Genomic DNA, 17,634 nt, shown 5'->3' with positions numbered 1-17,634 from the left:
AATGCTTCATCTGCTGTGGCGAAGACAATTGTATATTCTGCACTTGTGCAAAGACTGATTCACTTCATTGCATCAGAACAATCTCAATATGCCCAATCGTGCACAACTTTAAGGAACCTATGATTGCCCCGTCTAATTCTTGTTGATTTCTGTTGATTTGGATTAGGAGAAAAGGAAAAGCAAAGGGAGAGAACAAATGCAGGAAACTTGAGTTCTTAAATTCTTCCTTGGGAAGAACAAATACTTTGGAATAGAACCATGATTCTGTTTATCTGTCCAACACAGAATGTCTGTGGTACTGCTAAGTTAGTCTTATCCAACACCATGACAACTTATCAGTGCTAACCATTGATATATCTGTTTTCTTTACAGGGTTTAATGGGACCTAGAGGCCCTCCTGGTGCAGCTGGAGCCCCAGTAAGTACCGAAAGCTTGTAATGCCTCCTATTTAAAAAGACAGAGAATTAAGAAATAAAGGCTTAGAGTATGACCTTCTTTTTTTCATTTAGGGTCCTCAAGGTTTCCAAGGACCTGCTGGTGAGCCTGGTGAACCTGGTCAAACTGTGAGTACATTTTTCCGCCTTTGTGATAACTTTTTTTCTAGGAAGTTTATAATATAACCCTAACGAAATGATGCGTCTCCCATTTTTTAGGGTCCTGCAGGTGCTCGTGGTCCACCTGGCCCTCCTGGCAAGGCTGGCGAAGATGTAAGTATTTACTCTTAAGCACTTTCGAAATGCTATTTAAATACTCTTGCCTCAAGAAGATTTTGTAGATTCAAATTAAGTATTCTGCCAAAAGCTGAATATGCCTGAAAGAACTCTTAATATATGGAAAATATTATTTTAATGAGGTATTAATTAACCTGCTTGTATTAAGGGAAATACTAAATATGTATCTGGATCCACATTTTAATGTGATAACTTTTTCCCCTTTTGTAAAAACCAAGATGCCCCCATTTTGTCTGATAGTTTACTAAGAAGAAGTTGACTCTATGATGTTTTCATGTTTTAGGGTCACCCTGGAAAACCCGGACGACCTGGTGAGAGAGGAGTTGTTGGACCACAGGTAAGACTGTTTACATCTGTAGATAGCACAAACATCATAGGTCTATAAGAGAGTTGCTAAAACTAGCATCATTCTAAATGACAACATAGATGCCACCCAAACTCATACCTCAAATCAGAGGTATCTAACAAAGAAAAGAGCCTAGTAAAAAATGTGTATATGTTTTATTCATGCAAATAATGGAATATTAATGACAGCAAGCATACTATAAGCAATTAAACTGTGTTTTCTACAAATACCGTATTCTCGGTTACTCACATCAGAGCAAGTTTATTTGTTGCTCTGTGCTTAAAGGTATACTAGACTTTGATTCAAAGCTTGAACTTTGATGAGAATAAATACTTTGGAGGGAAGAAGCCACTGTCTTTTTATTTATTGTAAAACATTATTCACCATCTTCTGCATTTCTTTCTAAGGGTGCTCGTGGTTTCCCTGGAACTCCTGGACTTCCTGGCTTCAAAGGCATTAGGGTGAGCAATTCTTTACTCAGATGAGAGAAAATGCCTATTAATTTTTGGAAAAAAGTCAAGTATGTTTAAAATCCTGGGTGACACATATTTGGTTTCAAACTCCTGGAGTTTACCAAAGGGAAGAAAGAGTTAAAGAGTCAGATTTCTTGAAAGTAAAATGAGGTGCAATTTTTTCAGTCTGTTCATAGCTACCAAAAAACAGGCTCATTACAGGGAAAATTATATAGAACATGTATTACTTAACAAGTATTTACAACCATCTGAAAATCATAAAATTATTAAGTATGGAAAAGATGTGAGGGAGCACCTAGTCCTCCATCCTTCTCTCTCGATGGCAAGGAAGTTAAGTGACCTACCTGGGGCAATAGAGTGAGTTTGCTGGGACCTAGAACACTGGACTTCTTTCTGCTGCAGCAGACAAGATTCACCCAGGATAGATTAATGGCAAAGATATACAATTTTTATTTGACCAAACACTATAATAAAACAGCATTTTATAATAAGTCTCGCCTTTTAGGGACACAATGGTCTGGATGGATTGAAGGGACAGCCTGGTGCTCCTGGTGTGAAGGTAAATATTAAATTAGAAGCATTGTTTTTAAGCAATTAATTGAAATTCCCCATGATGTCCAAAAAAGTATATTATGCTGAATGCTACTCATATTCTAAAAGTTTTTTTTTCCTTTTCTGTACTTCAAATCCCTCAGTGATGGAGACTATGAGAGTCTGTGACAAAAGGTCAATTATTAATATTTATTTAATTCAATCCAATTAAACAATAGAGATAAAAATAATATTAATAGTTTCTTCCATGTTCTTTCCTCTCTCTATAATTTCAGTGTATCTCTGCAGCCAAAATAAAAGTAAATAAACATATAATCAGACATTAGGACACTTTGTATTATTTTAAACTGTAAATTCTCCTTTGCCATGCACTAATTAGATAGGTACATTCATGTCACTGTACACTTTTCAACCTCTTGCCTGTGATTTATCTGTGCACACTCAAAAAATTTTTAATTAGGTAATTAAAGTCTCAGAAGTATGTTATCTCTTGGCTAGGCTCTTCTCTGACAGCGTTTTCAACTATAAAATGTTCTCTTTCCTATTAAGGAGATAATGTGATATTAAAGTGAATACCAACGTAATTACAAATTAATGAGTAACGAATACTAGTGGGACCAGAAATGAACATGAATATGGAGAATCTGTTCTAACTTTCCAGCTGCCACACAAATGGATAAGGTCAAACTCATTCTCCCAAGAGCCCGATATAACAGCTCAGACTACTAATCATTGTATCATAAAATGTTAGAGCTGCAAGGAGCTTGGGAGATCCCCTCATTTTACAGAGGTGGGAAGCTGAGGCTTAGTGACAGCCAGTGACTTGCCCAAAGTCACACATCTAGAGGTTAGAAAGTCATAGGTTACAAACTATTCCCCTCTCCATTCAACACTTATTCCCAAATAATAGACTTCACATAGAATCCTGGAAATGAAAGGTCCTTATGAGGTCTCTAAAACCATATGTCCCCTATATCTAAATCAGATTATTTTAAAAGAAAGTTCTCTTACTTGTGCCGTAGTATTAAATCCTGCCACTACCACTATTACACTGGTTTTTACTCAGGATAAGAATATAGATTTGAAATAAATATTACAGCTCTAAAAATATGAAGCTTCAATTTTTTATTCACATTTTATGAAAGTGAGAACACTGAGTGTTCAAAATAACTTTAAAGAGGATAAATATGGTTACATTGAAAGTAAATTTATCCTTTGCCATCTCTTTTTATAATATAATTTCTAATATATAAATTATACCCAGAATGTAATGGAGAAATTGGGAAATAACCACATCTCCTTAGAACCTTGATATGTGGTACTATCTGAATAAAAACTCATATTAGCACATTTTAAATCTGTGTGTCTGGCATAATTGAAAAACAATCTATATGTGTAAGAAATGTTATGAAACATATAAATGATTTGAAGTGAAATAATAGGGTAAAATTGCACTGGCAGAAAAAATAATTGTTATATTTACTAAACAAAAACTCAATCCTTCTCCATGTAGGGTGAACCTGGTGCCCCTGGTGAAAATGGAACTCCAGGTCAAACAGTAAGTGTTGATTACTTCATTGTAAATTTAAATGTGTACACACTCATTGTGAGATGGAACTTCTTTAATGTTTTTGCTGATCACTGTATCTGTCAGCATTGTATTCTTTGATATTTTTCTAATAGCCTTCTGCTTACTTAATTGAAATCCACTACCTTTTAGTTGGAATTAGAAGGTGACTTATTTATTTTTAATGTATTCTTGTACATGCTGGAAATTGAACAAAGCAAATGATGCCTGTGACTTTTTTTAAATTAGCATTCTGGATTTTATTGAAAATATTTCTGCTTCTAGGGAGCCCGTGGGCTTCCTGGTGAGAGAGGACGTGTTGGTGCCCCTGGCCCAGCTGTAAGTGCTTCCATTGTTCAATTTTATCCTTTTAACAAATCTAATGACTGTCGTTTAACTTTCCTCCTAATCTTCGTCTTTAATTTCTTCCTAGGGTGCCCGTGGCAGTGACGGAAGTGTGGGTCCCGTGGGTCCTGCTGTAAGTTTTGACACTGGGGAATTCGAAAGGAGTTGAGAGTGCGGGGTGGGAGCCGTTCATTAACTTATGAAATAGCATCATTTCAAACGCTTTACCAAATGTTCTGTGAGGTCTTTTGAATCTACTTATAAGTAGTGTAAGCCATTTATAAGTACCTGAACTTCTGATTGATGTATGAAGCAAAATCTCCCCCACCCTGGATACCATGAGTGTCTTGCCTTTGATGAGATCCTAATGACAACAGAATGGCTGTCAGGTTTTTCTTTGCTAATATCAAATAGTATCATGCCATTGTAAGCAACTTCAACCTTCTGTCATTATTATTGTTCCATTAATTTACTTGGAGGACATTTCTTACCACCTTCTGCTTTGATTTCAGGGTCCCATTGGGTCTGCTGGCCCTCCAGGCTTCCCAGGTGCCCCTGGTCCCAAGGTAAAAACAATGGTGACCATTGTCACTACTTTGATGGACTTTTTACTGTGATGTGAAAGATTGGAACTGTGTTTGCAGATAGAGAGATAATTACAAAAGTTACCTTAATTATTCCTTCCCTTCAAAATGGACATAGAATGACCAGTTTTCTCACTCTACATATGAAATAGATCATCTCTCTGCATTTGGGCACTGTGATCATTGATAAAGATGGCAACATGGAAATTGATTCTCCCAAGTTAGTTAGGACTGACTGAGAACCAGAGACAACCACAGAGAGGCAGAAGAAGAAGGAAGGTAGCAAGAGTAGCCAAGATGGCAGAACCGAACCAGGAAACGAAAATAGAAAACCAAACTCAAATCTTGTTGTAATAAAACAGATAAGAAAAATAATTACAATTTTGAAGATTTATGAAGACATTTCCTAAAACTTGGAGTCTTAAAAACAGATATGTTGTTTCACTATTTGCTAGTTAAAATCTTGGTTTAATTTCCTCTTTTAGGGTGAAATTGGAGCTATTGGTAACCCTGGTATTGCTGGTCCTGCCGGTCCCCGTGGTGAAGTGGGTCTTCCAGGCCTCTCTGGCCCCGTTGGACCTCCTGTAAGTAGCCAATGTCTTTAACCTTTATTGAGTAGAAAAAACAAGGGCAGGGCAGGGGGAAGAAGAATGAAGGTGAGGTCAAAAAAGAACAGAAATATTCCAAATAAGTGATTTCCTTCTCCTTTCCTTTTCCTCATAGGGTAATCCTGGAGCAAACGGCCTTACTGGTGCCAAGGGTGCTGCTGTGAGTATATCTGTGTAGCGAAAATGTGCTGCTACAATTTTAAAGGCATTTAATGTGTGCTGCCTCTGCAGCCCATCACCTCCCTAATGGACCACACTGTATTTTCCTTCACAGGGCCTTCCTGGTGTTGCTGGGGCTCCCGGCCTCCCTGGACCCCGTGGTATTCCTGGCCCTGTTGGTGCTGCTGGTGCTACTGGTGCCAGAGGACTTGTTGTAAGTGGCCCCCACTGTGGTTCTCATCATCCTGAAATACCAGCTCTGCCATCATTTCATCACTATCTAGACTTCCACTTGTAGTTTTATCATTCCTATTTTCCCTTCCTTCGCATTTTTAGTTTATATTTCATATGTAAGTATATGTATGTACCTTCCCATCTGCTATATGCACACAGACATGGCCCTCCTGTTATCTTAGATCATTACCTTAAGGTAAATGAGGCAATGTTCTACAATATCAGTTTTGTCCCTTCGACTAATACCATTCCCCTATAGGCAATTTAAATATGAAATAGGCCCGTTTCTTAAAGAACTTAAAGAACTTGAGCTTCTCTTACTTGACCAACAAATATTCTAAGAGATTTGTCTGCAAGAGAGTTTTGACAAGTGTTTGTCATTTGACCACTGTTTTGTATTGAATCCTAGGGTGAGCCTGGTCCAGCTGGCTCCAAAGGAGAGAGTGGTAACAAGGGTGAGCCCGTAAGTAGCTCTATAATCACAATTTTTTAAAGTTAATTATTTTTTCATTCCAGTTTTGCCAGCTGGATATAACGTGAAAATTATTTTTCTACTCCCCCTTCTTTTGTTCTTTTCATTAAACAGGGCTCTGCTGGACCCCAAGGTCCTCCTGGTCCCAGTGGTGAAGAAGGAAAGAGAGGCCCCAATGGGGAAGCTGGATCTGCTGGCCCTCCAGGACCTCCTGGGCTGAGAGTAGGTTTCAAATATTCCCAACACCCAAACACACCAGAGACAGATCATGACACCCCTTCCTTGGGAATTGGTCAAAATTACTGACTGTGTTTTCTTAGGCAAAAGAAGCATCTGCTTTCCATCTGCCTTATTAAATCAGTGACTCTCAATTTAATATGTTATAAAATTGACCTGGAAACAATGTTGACCTACTTTAGCAGGATGCTCATTTATGAATTCCTCTGGGGGTTGGGTGAAGTGTTTTGGCTTGGTTTGTGTCTGTATCTCCCCCATAAGGAAATCATGCTATGTTTTAACAAACTGTACCTTATCGAAGTCAAGAGATTTCTTTAATTCCCTCTATTTCATGTACCTTCTTGCAGGGTAGTCCTGGTTCTCGTGGTCTTCCTGGAGCTGATGGCAGAGCTGGCGTCATGGTAAGCTGTCCATCACTTACTTCCTAGGAAGGAACTTGATGCTTCTGGTGGTGGGTGTGGCATTAGCTTTAGCATCTTCCTCCCCTATCTCTTTCTTTCGAATAGGGCCCTGCTGGTAGTCGAGGTGCAACTGGCCCTGCTGGAGTCCGAGGCCCCAATGGAGATGCTGGTCGCCCTGGTGAGCCTGGTCTCATGGGACCCAGAGTAAGTTTCAGACTGATTCTGAGCAAATCACACCTGGTATTATTTCCTCTTGTGAATGTTTAGTTTATATTGAAGCTAACAATAAAAACATCAAAAGTAGATTTGTTAGTAGTCTTGCTGACAGTTGCATTTTTAACTTAACTTTATCAAATCTCAGTAGATATTTTTATGTATTTAATTAGTTCATAAATTTTCTAAATGGCTATGAGGTTTTTGGAAGAATAGATCTATTTTAATATATCCAAATTAGATTGGTTCTCCTATCAGCATGAATCTTTTATCTTAATTTGTGAGTTTTATATAAGGTGTTCATGAAATATATTAGGACTATACATTATTCGTTTATTAGATTCATAAGTGAAGTCATTTTTCCAGCAATCGCAAAGTGCTGTAATATATTCAGCATCACACTAGCTATGGAGAAATAACCTTTAGGTCCATAGACACTCTAATCCATAGCAATAGAGTAATTTTTTTGCCTCCATTATCTCTTATGGGTGAATATCAACTGTAATTGTACCATAAACTAGTAATAGGGACACGAAATATAGCAATAAAATATCCACTTTGGAAATTGCTTACTAAAAGTATTAGTTTTTCTATTATGAGGTAAATAATATGATACATTTTGCCCATATAACGTGTTGCTTAACAGTTTCTTGAGATATCCGTAAATGAATCAGTTGCACTAAAGTTCAATAAAAGGAAAGCCACAAAAAAATACAAGAAAAATTTCAGAGCTCTTTTTACACTTCCCAGCTAGTGGCTAATATACCTAACGATTTACCCTAGGCAACGAGGTGGTGGGGAAGTGCCTTTGTGAGACTTCAGTCAATCTGATTCTTGAGTATGTGAGTTAAAGTGCCAATATAAAAGCATCCTCATTTATGTTATAGGGTCTTCCTGGTTCCCCTGGAAATATTGGCCCCGCTGGAAAGGAAGGTCCTGTTGTAAGTATTGCTCATTTTCCATTATATTTTCAAGGACACTTATTGTACCCTTATCAAGTCTATTTTGTGGCTTATTTATACATGAGCACATTGAAAATAAATATCAGACACATACATCAACTGGGAATGCACAGTAATAGATTGTAATTATGGAGTCCAAATGAATGCAGGACTGAAAGCAGAGCAGGGAAGAGAAAAAAATCGCAGGGAAAATTGAAGCAGATGACAAGGGTATGGCAAGAGAACGGAACCAGGGAAATTGTATACATATGAGATTGAATTGGCTGTGTGTACCAACATCCTGGTTAGAAAAGGAAAATGGATTTACAATTTATTGACGCTTTATACAAGAAGCTCTATGTGTTCAGAAAACTATTCTGTTTCATCCCGTGGCAGCATCAGAAGCTTGAGGTCGTAAGAACATGTTGACCCTGAGTAAACCTGAAATAAACTCTGATTTTAGGGCCTCCCTGGTATCGACGGCAGGCCTGGCCCAATTGGCCCAGCTGGAGCAAGAGGAGAGCCTGGCAGCATTGGATTCCCTGGACCCAAAGGCCCCACTGTAAGAATCACCACATCTTTCTTACTCTTTCTTACTCTCAGCACTTTTGGTGTCTATATTTTACCAAAACTCTAGTATTTCGCTCCTGGGAATCAGTCCAGTCTCAGGGGGTTTCCGTTCAACACAGGAAAACTACAGGCCACCTATCACATTCTTACCACATTAAAAGTTTACCTCCAGCGTATCCTGTATCCCTGCTGAAAATCCATCTTCTGAGCCCAGTGCTTCCACAGACTCAGGGACATCTTACCGTACCTGGAGCTGCATGGTGATGGATTATCTTTATTAGATAACAGAATCCATAGACTAGGGATCTCAAAAGAACACAAAAGCAAGCAGGAAATCAGCATTCCAAAATCATTGTGGTTATTTTGACATTAAATGTGTAAGACTGTTTTTTGTTCTGTTTTGTTTTTCATTTTTACTACAGGGTGATCCTGGCAAAAACGGAGATAAAGGTCATGCTGGTCTTGCTGGTGCTCGGGTAGGTGCCTACCTGTGTACAGATCTATTCACATAGCATTCATCTACGAACCACACATTTTTTTACACAGTCTGATATCATTCTGTCCCTTTCTTTTCAAGATGGCATCCCCATGGGTCCTTTTACCATCATAAAATATCTTTTTTTTTAAACCAAACTTGTAAGACAGTGAGCAAAAACTAATCAGAATGTACATTAGGTCAAAAATGCAGAAGCACTGGGCTTTTGTTTTATTTTGTAATTAAAAGGGTATGAATATGCAGTAGCATTCTCTGGCTTTTATAAATTGCTTTGTATCTGCAGACTTCACTTGAGTCCTATCAAATAGTAGGCAAACCCATGAATATATATACCTACTATATACCCACACAAATTAAAAATTTTTAAAGTTAGTAGGCAGTATTTGGGCTTTGGTGGGAACCCACAATGCATTTAATCCATGCTAAAATGACACACTTGTTTTAAGGAGGTAACACATGAGATTTTGAGACATCTTAAACTTCCTGGCTCTCAGGTAACCATCAGCCTTTCTGCTAAAAATTTTTAGGGTGCTCCAGGTCCTGATGGAAACAATGGTGCTCAAGGACCTCCCGGACCGCAGGTGAGTGTTTCTCCCACTCTTGTGCTCTTCTGCCCTAGAATGCATATAGTCACTCAAACTGACCACCTCCATTTTTCAGTCCAAAAGTTATATGGCTAGACAGCAGTGGTGATATATGTTTACATGCTATTTATGCTCTCTTTCCTGTCACTTTCAGGGTGTCCAAGGTGGAAAAGGTGAACAGGGTCCCGCTGGTCCTCCAGGCTTCCAGGTAAATCAACTCAAACATATACAATACCACCTCTGGTCACGCTATTCAGCTGTAAACCACCGTTCTGTATCTCTCTCCTCCACCACAATAAACATGATTTCAGGACTGAAGCAAAGAAAGATGCATTTTTTTCAAACAAACTTGTGTGTAATGCTTTAATAACATACAATCCTGCTCATGTTGATATTTGGTAGCCACCACCCCCAAAAGTTAATTATTAGCAAATTTCCTGAACATAGTCATAGGATTGTTTGTATTTCTTTTCATTTTTAGGGTCTGCCTGGCCCCTCAGGTCCAGCTGGTGAACTTGGCAAACCAGGAGAAAGGGTGAGTAAAGCAAGTAATAGTAAATAGTAACTACTAAACTTGGGAATTTCCCCCTGTTTAATACCCCCACTGCTATGCAATTATAATATGTAAAAGAAAATTTCATATTTCATATGTTAATGATAGTGTTTTACATATGTTTGTGCTGATGGAGAGAATGAGCCAAATTACTTTAGTTCTGATTACTTTGTTTTCCAGATTTAATGAAACATCACATTATGAAAGTAAAATCTATCAATGAATATTTCATTTAATAGCCTTACTTTTTGTATTGTTCTTGATAATGTTAAAATACAAATGATTTCCTTTCCATAATGAAAAAGTAAATGCATGATTTTTAATCAAATTGGACCCTGAAAATTTATTTTATGCTTGGCATTCAGATCTGACACTGCTATCCACAATCAGGGCATGAGTTCTGAGTCATTTTCTCTCTAATTGTGATGAATGTGCCTCAATTTAGTTACATTCTGTGGCCTGGTCTCCTTTGTCAACAGTCGGGCACATTAAGGAGACAGCTGGTCAGTAATAAAAGAGATACACTTGGGTATACAATTAACTAGGTAATGTACCGAATATGATAATTTCTCTTAAGAAGACAGTCTGTTATATAGCTAAAAATAGGCAACATCTAATATTGTTCATTATTATTTATCTTATTATCAAAGGAAATAGTCAGTTTTGTCAATTTTTAAAAAGGCAATCAACTAAATAATGGGAAACAGGTTTTTTGATACCAAGCTCTGGGATGGATACATTTTTGTCACCAAAAATTTCTCTCTTTCTCTATCTTTTCATACTAAAATTGTTCTTATTAGCCTGTGTACTTAGGCACTCATGTAGATAGTGCCGGCTTTATTTCACTCTTTCAAAAATTTTCAAGTATGTTAATCAGCAGTGAATTTAGAGATCACACATAAATTTCATGCTTTATTTATTCTCATGTTTTGCCTAGGGTCTCCCTGGTGAGTTTGGTCTCCCTGGTCCTGCTGGTCCAAGAGTAAGTGTTACTTCATTAACTCTTATAAACTCTGGCAATGTGTTTTTTAAACGTAGTAGTGTTTTCTCCTTAAAGCCATAGATGACCCTGCAACAGGTCTCTGGGGCTACAGTAAAATGTAGTCTGTAGAGAGCATTCGATTTCTAAGCTGATAGTAGACTGTTTTGTTTAGTGCTCATATTTTCTATTCAATGATTACATGGTTATAAGTAACATAAATAAATCACTATATATATTATAGTCAGTGATTTATATAGACAACTACACTACATTTGTGATAGTGGCTCAGCTTAAGCTAAGGAAAAGTAATATCTTACTAAGATCTAAAGTTAATTTTGGCAATGTGTGTTCATGTTCTAAGTCTAAGGCTGAACTTATGAGTAGTCATATGAAAAAAACAGACTGAGTTTCTCTGTGGATATTAGCATAACTGAAATGATTAATTTGCCCTGAAAAAAGTATTCGATCATGTCAATAGTTAACACATATGTAGGAAGCTCAAAGAACCAACTTAATACCAAGGTCTTTTGAAACAGTTGCAGTGTGAACCTGTGTGATAAATATTCTGGGCTATAGAATACTATATGTTCTAGTGATATTTAGATATAAATTGTGAGATATTTAGATAAACAAAGATATATGCACAAATATATACATTATAATACACATGATTATAACTATTACATCATTGTTACACAACCAAAAGGGGGCATAGATAGGAGAATATCTAATCTTATCTACACCTCCATTGTATTCAACTAAAATAACACAATCTTTTCCTTTTAATACTACACATAACTGGCATCTGTTTTTACCTGTGGATTTATCACAGAAAAGACTCCCCAAAAAAGGAAAATGAATTCCAAAAGTTGAATGTTATACTCTAGAAGCAACAAATTCTGGAGCTGTAGTCATGGAACATTAAAGCTAAGTGACAGTTTAGAGAAGATCTCATCAATCTCTTCATTCTACTAGTGGAGAAATTAGTAACAACAAAAAATTTTAATTTGCTAGTAAATGCAGAACCAGGGCTCAAAAGTTACACAAGTGTAAACTCTTATATGTAAAACAGTACCCCTGAAAGTGATGAATGGTGCAATACTTCTTCTAATCACTTTTTTCCAGGGGGAACGTGGTCCCCCAGGTGAGAGTGGTGCTGCTGGTCCTACTGGTCCTATTGGAAGCCGAGGTCCTTCTGGACCCCCAGGGCCTGATGGAAACAAGGTAAACTCTTATGTTTTATTCAGTGCTGGTTTGGCCCAGTCTACCCTAGAATAAGTAGGCACTTGACAATAGAAAGATAATTGTTTTAAAGATTTTTATTTATTTCCAGTTCTGTGATGACTTCCCTCTCAGTAAAGAGCAATTTGATTCCAGTGGATCTGAATTATTCTAAACAAACAACAGCAACAAACTGCGGGGGGAAATTCAGTGTTCCCCAAACATAAATGAATTAGTATGGGTTTTCACTCTTTTCTTATCCCACTGTTTATGCTTTTGTTTTAATCTAGGAACATTATATACATTGGACATTATATTCAGAGAAAAAACTTTTATCTTCTTAACATCTCATTCCATAGAGTAAAATTTCAAAAAGTAGTCTAAATTTTAATAAGAGTTTATGATGATGAAAATTCACTGGGCAATACACTCACCCCAAAAATACATCTGGAAACTTGTGTTCCAAAATAACATCTGTGGTTTAGATTTTAAAATAGACTTAATATGCATTTCTGAAAAAAAGATTACCTTAACCACAATAAAAAGAAGGCGACACCTATTACTTTAATTCTTAACTCTGGGGAAAAAAAATGTAAACATTAGTTGCCAAAAGCCATATTAGCATATGGAAGGATATTCCCCGGAAACAAATAAAAACAACGTAAGAAGGAGAGGAAATAAAGTAACTAAGATGTTATGAAGTAGTTCTTTCAAAGGGTTCTGTTTATCTCAGAAGCTAGTCAACAGGTTTTAAGTATGTGGAATTGTAGGGTTTTATATAAAAATGGAAGATACAGTCTCTACTCTTAAGGAGATTAGAACACAAACATCTCCTCAATTGATAGGGTCTCTTTCCATGTTTTCTATCTAGGCTAAGAGACTTATCCTTGAAAAATGTCTGTGGATAAACATGTTTTACTCTCTGCTTCCCATTGTCCTATCCTCTTCTTCTCCATGCCTGCCACCCTTAAGAGGACTGAAGCAGGTTATAGAAGAATCGCAGCTGTGCACTCCCACACCCTCATCTCTTCAGTCACCATGTCATTAACAGCATCCCTCTCTGCGATATTCTCCTTCCTTTCAATAGCCCAGCCCTTCTTTGTGTTTCAAAGCAGACAAGACGCCTTTCTAGATAACTGCTTAAATTGGAATTCAATAGTTTGATTCTTTGTTTTCTTCTTTCTCCACTAAAATTGATTGCATATGTGTTTGACTCAAGGGTGAACCTGGTGTTGTTGGTGCTGCGGGCACTGCTGGTCCATCTGGTCCTAGTGGACTCCCAGGAGAGAGGGGTGCTGCTGGCATACCTGGAGGCAAGGGAGAAAAGGTACTCTCCCAGTGTTGAACCCTAATATATATTGTTGATGAACTCTAGCAAAGAAGGATGCACAAGGATGCCCAAGTTTTCACAATTCTTGGCAGTTGGTCTGGTAGCATTTTGATATGTATCTACATACATTTCTCTCTGCCACCTAGCACCTACACATTTTTAAACTCACTAATCTGGCAAAATTCCTTGCTACCATGGAATTTCACACAAACAGATGGTGTTGAGTAATACATGAGGCTCATTTTAATGCCACTAACAATAATGCCTCATCCTGCCCTAATTAATGGGAAGAAGCTATATTGAACAGCTGTCAACCGTGCTGCTGCATTAGTTATGCCATAAGAGTGATCAGGCGCTGCAGCCCATTGTGATGTTCCCTTACAATTCTGTCCACATGAATCTGTACCTTGCTTGATTATGCTTCAGGAGGGTGTACGGAAATTAGAAAAGATTGTTTAACAATAATCTGGAGATGGCCTTGCATTATTTTTTCCTCATTTTTTTCTCGATTAACATTCAACAGAATGAATGGTAAGGAATTGAGACATTGCTAAAAATCTTAAATGATTGAAGGTATCAATAGCATCTTCTGTAAAAAACAAAAAACTTTATTAAAGTTGTTTTATTTTAATTTGATTAATTTTATATTAATTTTGATTCAACAATTTGGTCAGAAAACAAAAAGTTGCCCTTGCTTTATACTTTCAGGGTGAACCTGGTCTCAGAGGTGAAATTGGTAACCCTGGCAGAGATGGTGCTCGTGTGAGTAGAATTTTGTTTGTATGTTTGTTTGTACCTAGTTTTTTTTTTTTTTTTAGCATTTGAATTGAGAAGTTTTCCAAAGTAGAACTACACACACACACAAAGGATTCAAGCCTAATAAAATAGTATTCCTTTCCTTCCTGGGTCTATGACTAATAGTATCATTTTACATGTTCCAAAGGAAAAATTCAACTGGATTTAACCTCTTTGAAAATAATACCCTGAATTTTCTAACTTCCCTGTGTTAATTATACCAGCTAGAGACTATAACCAAAAGCTTTAGGTTTAATAGAACATTGAATGATTGTTTCAAGTGATAATAGAGCTTTAAAAAAATACTCTCTTACATCTTAAGAAGTCAGAACCTCTAACAAGGTTCTATAGTTATTCAAAGGTACTTCCTAGAAATTTATCACCCAAAGATCAGCCCTAAAGATTAGCTGTTAATGCCATGAAGATGCCAAAGATAATCACATGATGGTCTAATTACCCTACATAGAGTGTCAGCATCGTGGGTCTTCCAGGCCACAACTGGCCTGGATTCCTTTTCTCATCTCTCCTTTGGAGCTGAAAACTGACTGAAGCACATTTGTAATAGTATTTCCTTTGAATCACATAGTTCTAACAGTTTCAAACAAGGCTACTCATTTGCTGCTCTCCAGGGAATTTTGCAATAGCAGAAAGTTCAGATCTCCCAAATTTCTAACCTGCCTTTGACTTACACATTTCCATAACCTTTATTACTGGAGTACCCTCCTTCTGATAGTGGCTTCTAATAGTCTTGATAATTAGAACTGAAATGCATCAGAAGTCTTCTTGATGTCCAACAAGAGCATAGTAAAAGTGTTCAGTTACCGTATAAGCACAGCAAAAGGAACGACTAGGTTCACTTTTGATGATATGGGGTGTAACATGTTTCCTTTTTGGTATAGGGTGCTCCTGGTGCTGTAGGTGCCCCTGGTCCTGCTGGAGCCACAGGTGACCGGGTAAGCATGCATTTTCACTGAGCCAGCAACAATATCTAAAATTTCCTGCCTTCCCTAGTCCCAAAGAGCCCTGGCAATTCATTTTTATGGCTTGGTATAAAACCTACCTATTTAAAAGCCTAGTTGTTGTGATAGAGCAGCAGGAAACAAATGCTTTGTGTTTCAAGTTATTTTTCTCTTCCTATAGATGTGCCAGCTATCTGATCTATACACTAATCCCTATCATTTGTTTTAAAGTCTTTCCATGTTATCTATTAACAATATCCTAATGCACTGGGGCTTCTCAAAGCCTTCAATTGTTCAAAAAAAATCAATAAAATACATAGTGTGCCCATTTCACATTGAACAGTCCACTTAAAATAGATCTTATTTATTGTATTGCAAAGCTTGTAGCAAATAGATTAGCCCCGTGTCCATCTAAAAATTAAAATGTCCTCCTCCTGGTATTGTGGGCACTGATTTATAGTGTTTTTTGAAGTGTACAACCAATACCACTTAACCCCCAAAATGAATATAGCATTAAGTAAAAATCCACTTCATTTTACTCTGTGAGATGTGCATTGGTTATCTCTCCCAAGGCAGATACAGACTCTGACAATAGCCCACTGTCCACCACTGTTCTCTCTCCCTCTCAAGTCTTCAAGCATCCATGTCAGGCACATTAACAGACTCATCTTTGGTCCCATTATAGGGAGAAGCTGGTGCTGCTGGTCCTGCTGGTCCTGCTGGTCCTCGGGGAAGCCCTGTAAGTAAGAACCTTGGTCATTTTGGATACCCATACCTAATAATGTTTAGACATTGATGAATCTAGGATTGCTAAGACATTTTAAAATCTATTCTCCCACCTAGGGTGAACGTGGTGAGGTTGGTCCTGCTGGCCCCAATGGATTTGCTGGTCCCGCTGTGAGTATCACATAATGAAGATCAATCTGAAAATATCCTAAGTTGGGAAGTAGAGTGGGTTGGAATACCAGACCCTATTTTCTTCCATCAGGGTGCTGCTGGTCAACCAGGTGCTAAAGGAGAAAGAGGAGCCAAAGGGCCTAAGGGTGAAAATGGTGTTGTTGGGCCCACAGGCCCCGTTGGAGCTGCTGGCCCATCTGTAAGTTGAATTCACTGATGGTCCACACATCCTGTGTAGCTACCCATTAGATCTTACAACTAAACATACATCTGTGAAGCGCCTACTATACAACAGGGAATATACCAGATAGAAGATGACAAATAAAGGAAGGATTAACATTTGCACACTGTTTTATAATGTATAAATGTTCCATAAATGTTGTTTTATTTTAATTCTCTAATAACCTCGTAAGGGTGGTAATATTGAAGAACATTCTGACAGATAGTCATTTTTTATTTCTACATTTTCTTCTAAGAGATGCAGGAATGATCCCTTTGAAGAAAAGATTAACATTTATAAGGGTTTGTGTGTGATTTAACCCCATCTTTTTGTTTGCATTTAGGGTCCAAATGGTCCCCCCGGTCCTGCTGGAAGTCGTGGTGATGGAGGTCCCCCTGTGAGTATTTACAGTGGACTCTGACCACTTTTCTTTCTTCAGGATCTATTAAGGACAAATTGAAAGTTTTGAAATTCTTGCTAAATTTGGACTACCATGAGGAAACTTTTGAGATTCAAGTTCGTTCTATTCGGGGCAATTTCAATATTGATGTTAATTTGAACCCAGTATATGTTGCTATCACCTAACTGGAAGTAATAACCAAGGTGGACCCTAGACAGTTTAATTGTGAAATAGGAAAGACTATTTCTTTGGTTCCCTTCATCTGTGTCTTAATATGTCCCTCCTTCTGTCTGACTACGTCCTTCCCTTTTGCAGATAATGCTATCACAACAATTCTCTAGAGACCCAGAGCTCTCCAAAAATGGACTTTACTGACTTCTTCTCTCACTGGACAGTGCTGAATGTTTTAGGTCATTTGTTATTCTTTCCTCCATGAACATCATTACTTACTAAGTGTCCATTTCCTTACCACTCGGCCAGGTGGTTAATATAGTTATTAATGTATGCACATTCATATATAATAATGACATAGTGTCTTATCTTCATGCCTTTACAACCGTAAGATAATATGTCAGCATTTTAGAAAGGGCTATCAAAACCTTAATGCAAAATATGGGCATTGCAACTGGTGGCATGCTGGTAAGGAAGATGTGTGGAGAAGGAGGGCCCTCCGGTCCGGACTGAGTAATACCCTATATAAAGCTGCCTACCTCTTACCCCTTGGTCTATCCCTGGTCATGTGTACTGGTTTTCCAAAAAAAAAA

The 17,634-nt window shown here is 37.7% G+C and overlaps 1 protein-coding gene across 1 annotated transcript in view; it reads left to right on the top strand.

The window, feature by feature from the left end:
- Positions 1-17,634, top strand: part of COL1A2 (collagen type I alpha 2 chain) — a 32,820-nt gene that overhangs the window by 5,765 nt on the left and 9,421 nt on the right. The window contains exons 5-36 of the mRNA XM_054237308.2: positions 373-417; positions 510-563; positions 654-707; positions 1,015-1,068; positions 1,485-1,538; positions 2,056-2,109; positions 3,616-3,660; positions 3,955-4,008; positions 4,103-4,147; positions 4,527-4,580; positions 5,084-5,182; positions 5,322-5,366; positions 5,481-5,579; positions 6,009-6,062; positions 6,186-6,293; positions 6,656-6,709; positions 6,815-6,913; positions 7,810-7,863; positions 8,327-8,425; positions 8,856-8,909; positions 9,457-9,510; positions 9,668-9,721; positions 9,995-10,048; positions 11,004-11,048; positions 12,174-12,272; positions 13,489-13,596; positions 14,308-14,361; positions 15,294-15,347; positions 16,039-16,092; positions 16,197-16,250; positions 16,342-16,449; positions 16,814-16,867. Of these exons, the coding sequence (XP_054093283.1) occupies positions 373-417; positions 510-563; positions 654-707; positions 1,015-1,068; positions 1,485-1,538; positions 2,056-2,109; positions 3,616-3,660; positions 3,955-4,008; positions 4,103-4,147; positions 4,527-4,580; positions 5,084-5,182; positions 5,322-5,366; positions 5,481-5,579; positions 6,009-6,062; positions 6,186-6,293; positions 6,656-6,709; positions 6,815-6,913; positions 7,810-7,863; positions 8,327-8,425; positions 8,856-8,909; positions 9,457-9,510; positions 9,668-9,721; positions 9,995-10,048; positions 11,004-11,048; positions 12,174-12,272; positions 13,489-13,596; positions 14,308-14,361; positions 15,294-15,347; positions 16,039-16,092; positions 16,197-16,250; positions 16,342-16,449; positions 16,814-16,867 (2,070 nt within the window). The remainder of the gene's footprint in view (positions 1-372; positions 418-509; positions 564-653; positions 708-1,014; positions 1,069-1,484; positions 1,539-2,055; positions 2,110-3,615; positions 3,661-3,954; positions 4,009-4,102; positions 4,148-4,526; positions 4,581-5,083; positions 5,183-5,321; positions 5,367-5,480; positions 5,580-6,008; positions 6,063-6,185; positions 6,294-6,655; positions 6,710-6,814; positions 6,914-7,809; positions 7,864-8,326; positions 8,426-8,855; positions 8,910-9,456; positions 9,511-9,667; positions 9,722-9,994; positions 10,049-11,003; positions 11,049-12,173; positions 12,273-13,488; positions 13,597-14,307; positions 14,362-15,293; positions 15,348-16,038; positions 16,093-16,196; positions 16,251-16,341; positions 16,450-16,813; positions 16,868-17,634) is intronic.

This window comes from Callithrix jacchus, chromosome 11, assembly GCF_049354715.1.
Source record: "Callithrix jacchus isolate 240 chromosome 11, calJac240_pri, whole genome shotgun sequence".
Classification (NCBI taxonomy): domain Eukaryota; kingdom Metazoa; phylum Chordata; class Mammalia; order Primates; family Cebidae; genus Callithrix; species Callithrix jacchus.
The sequence above is the reverse complement of the archived record's forward strand: the minus strand, read 5'-3'. Positions and strand labels throughout refer to the sequence as shown.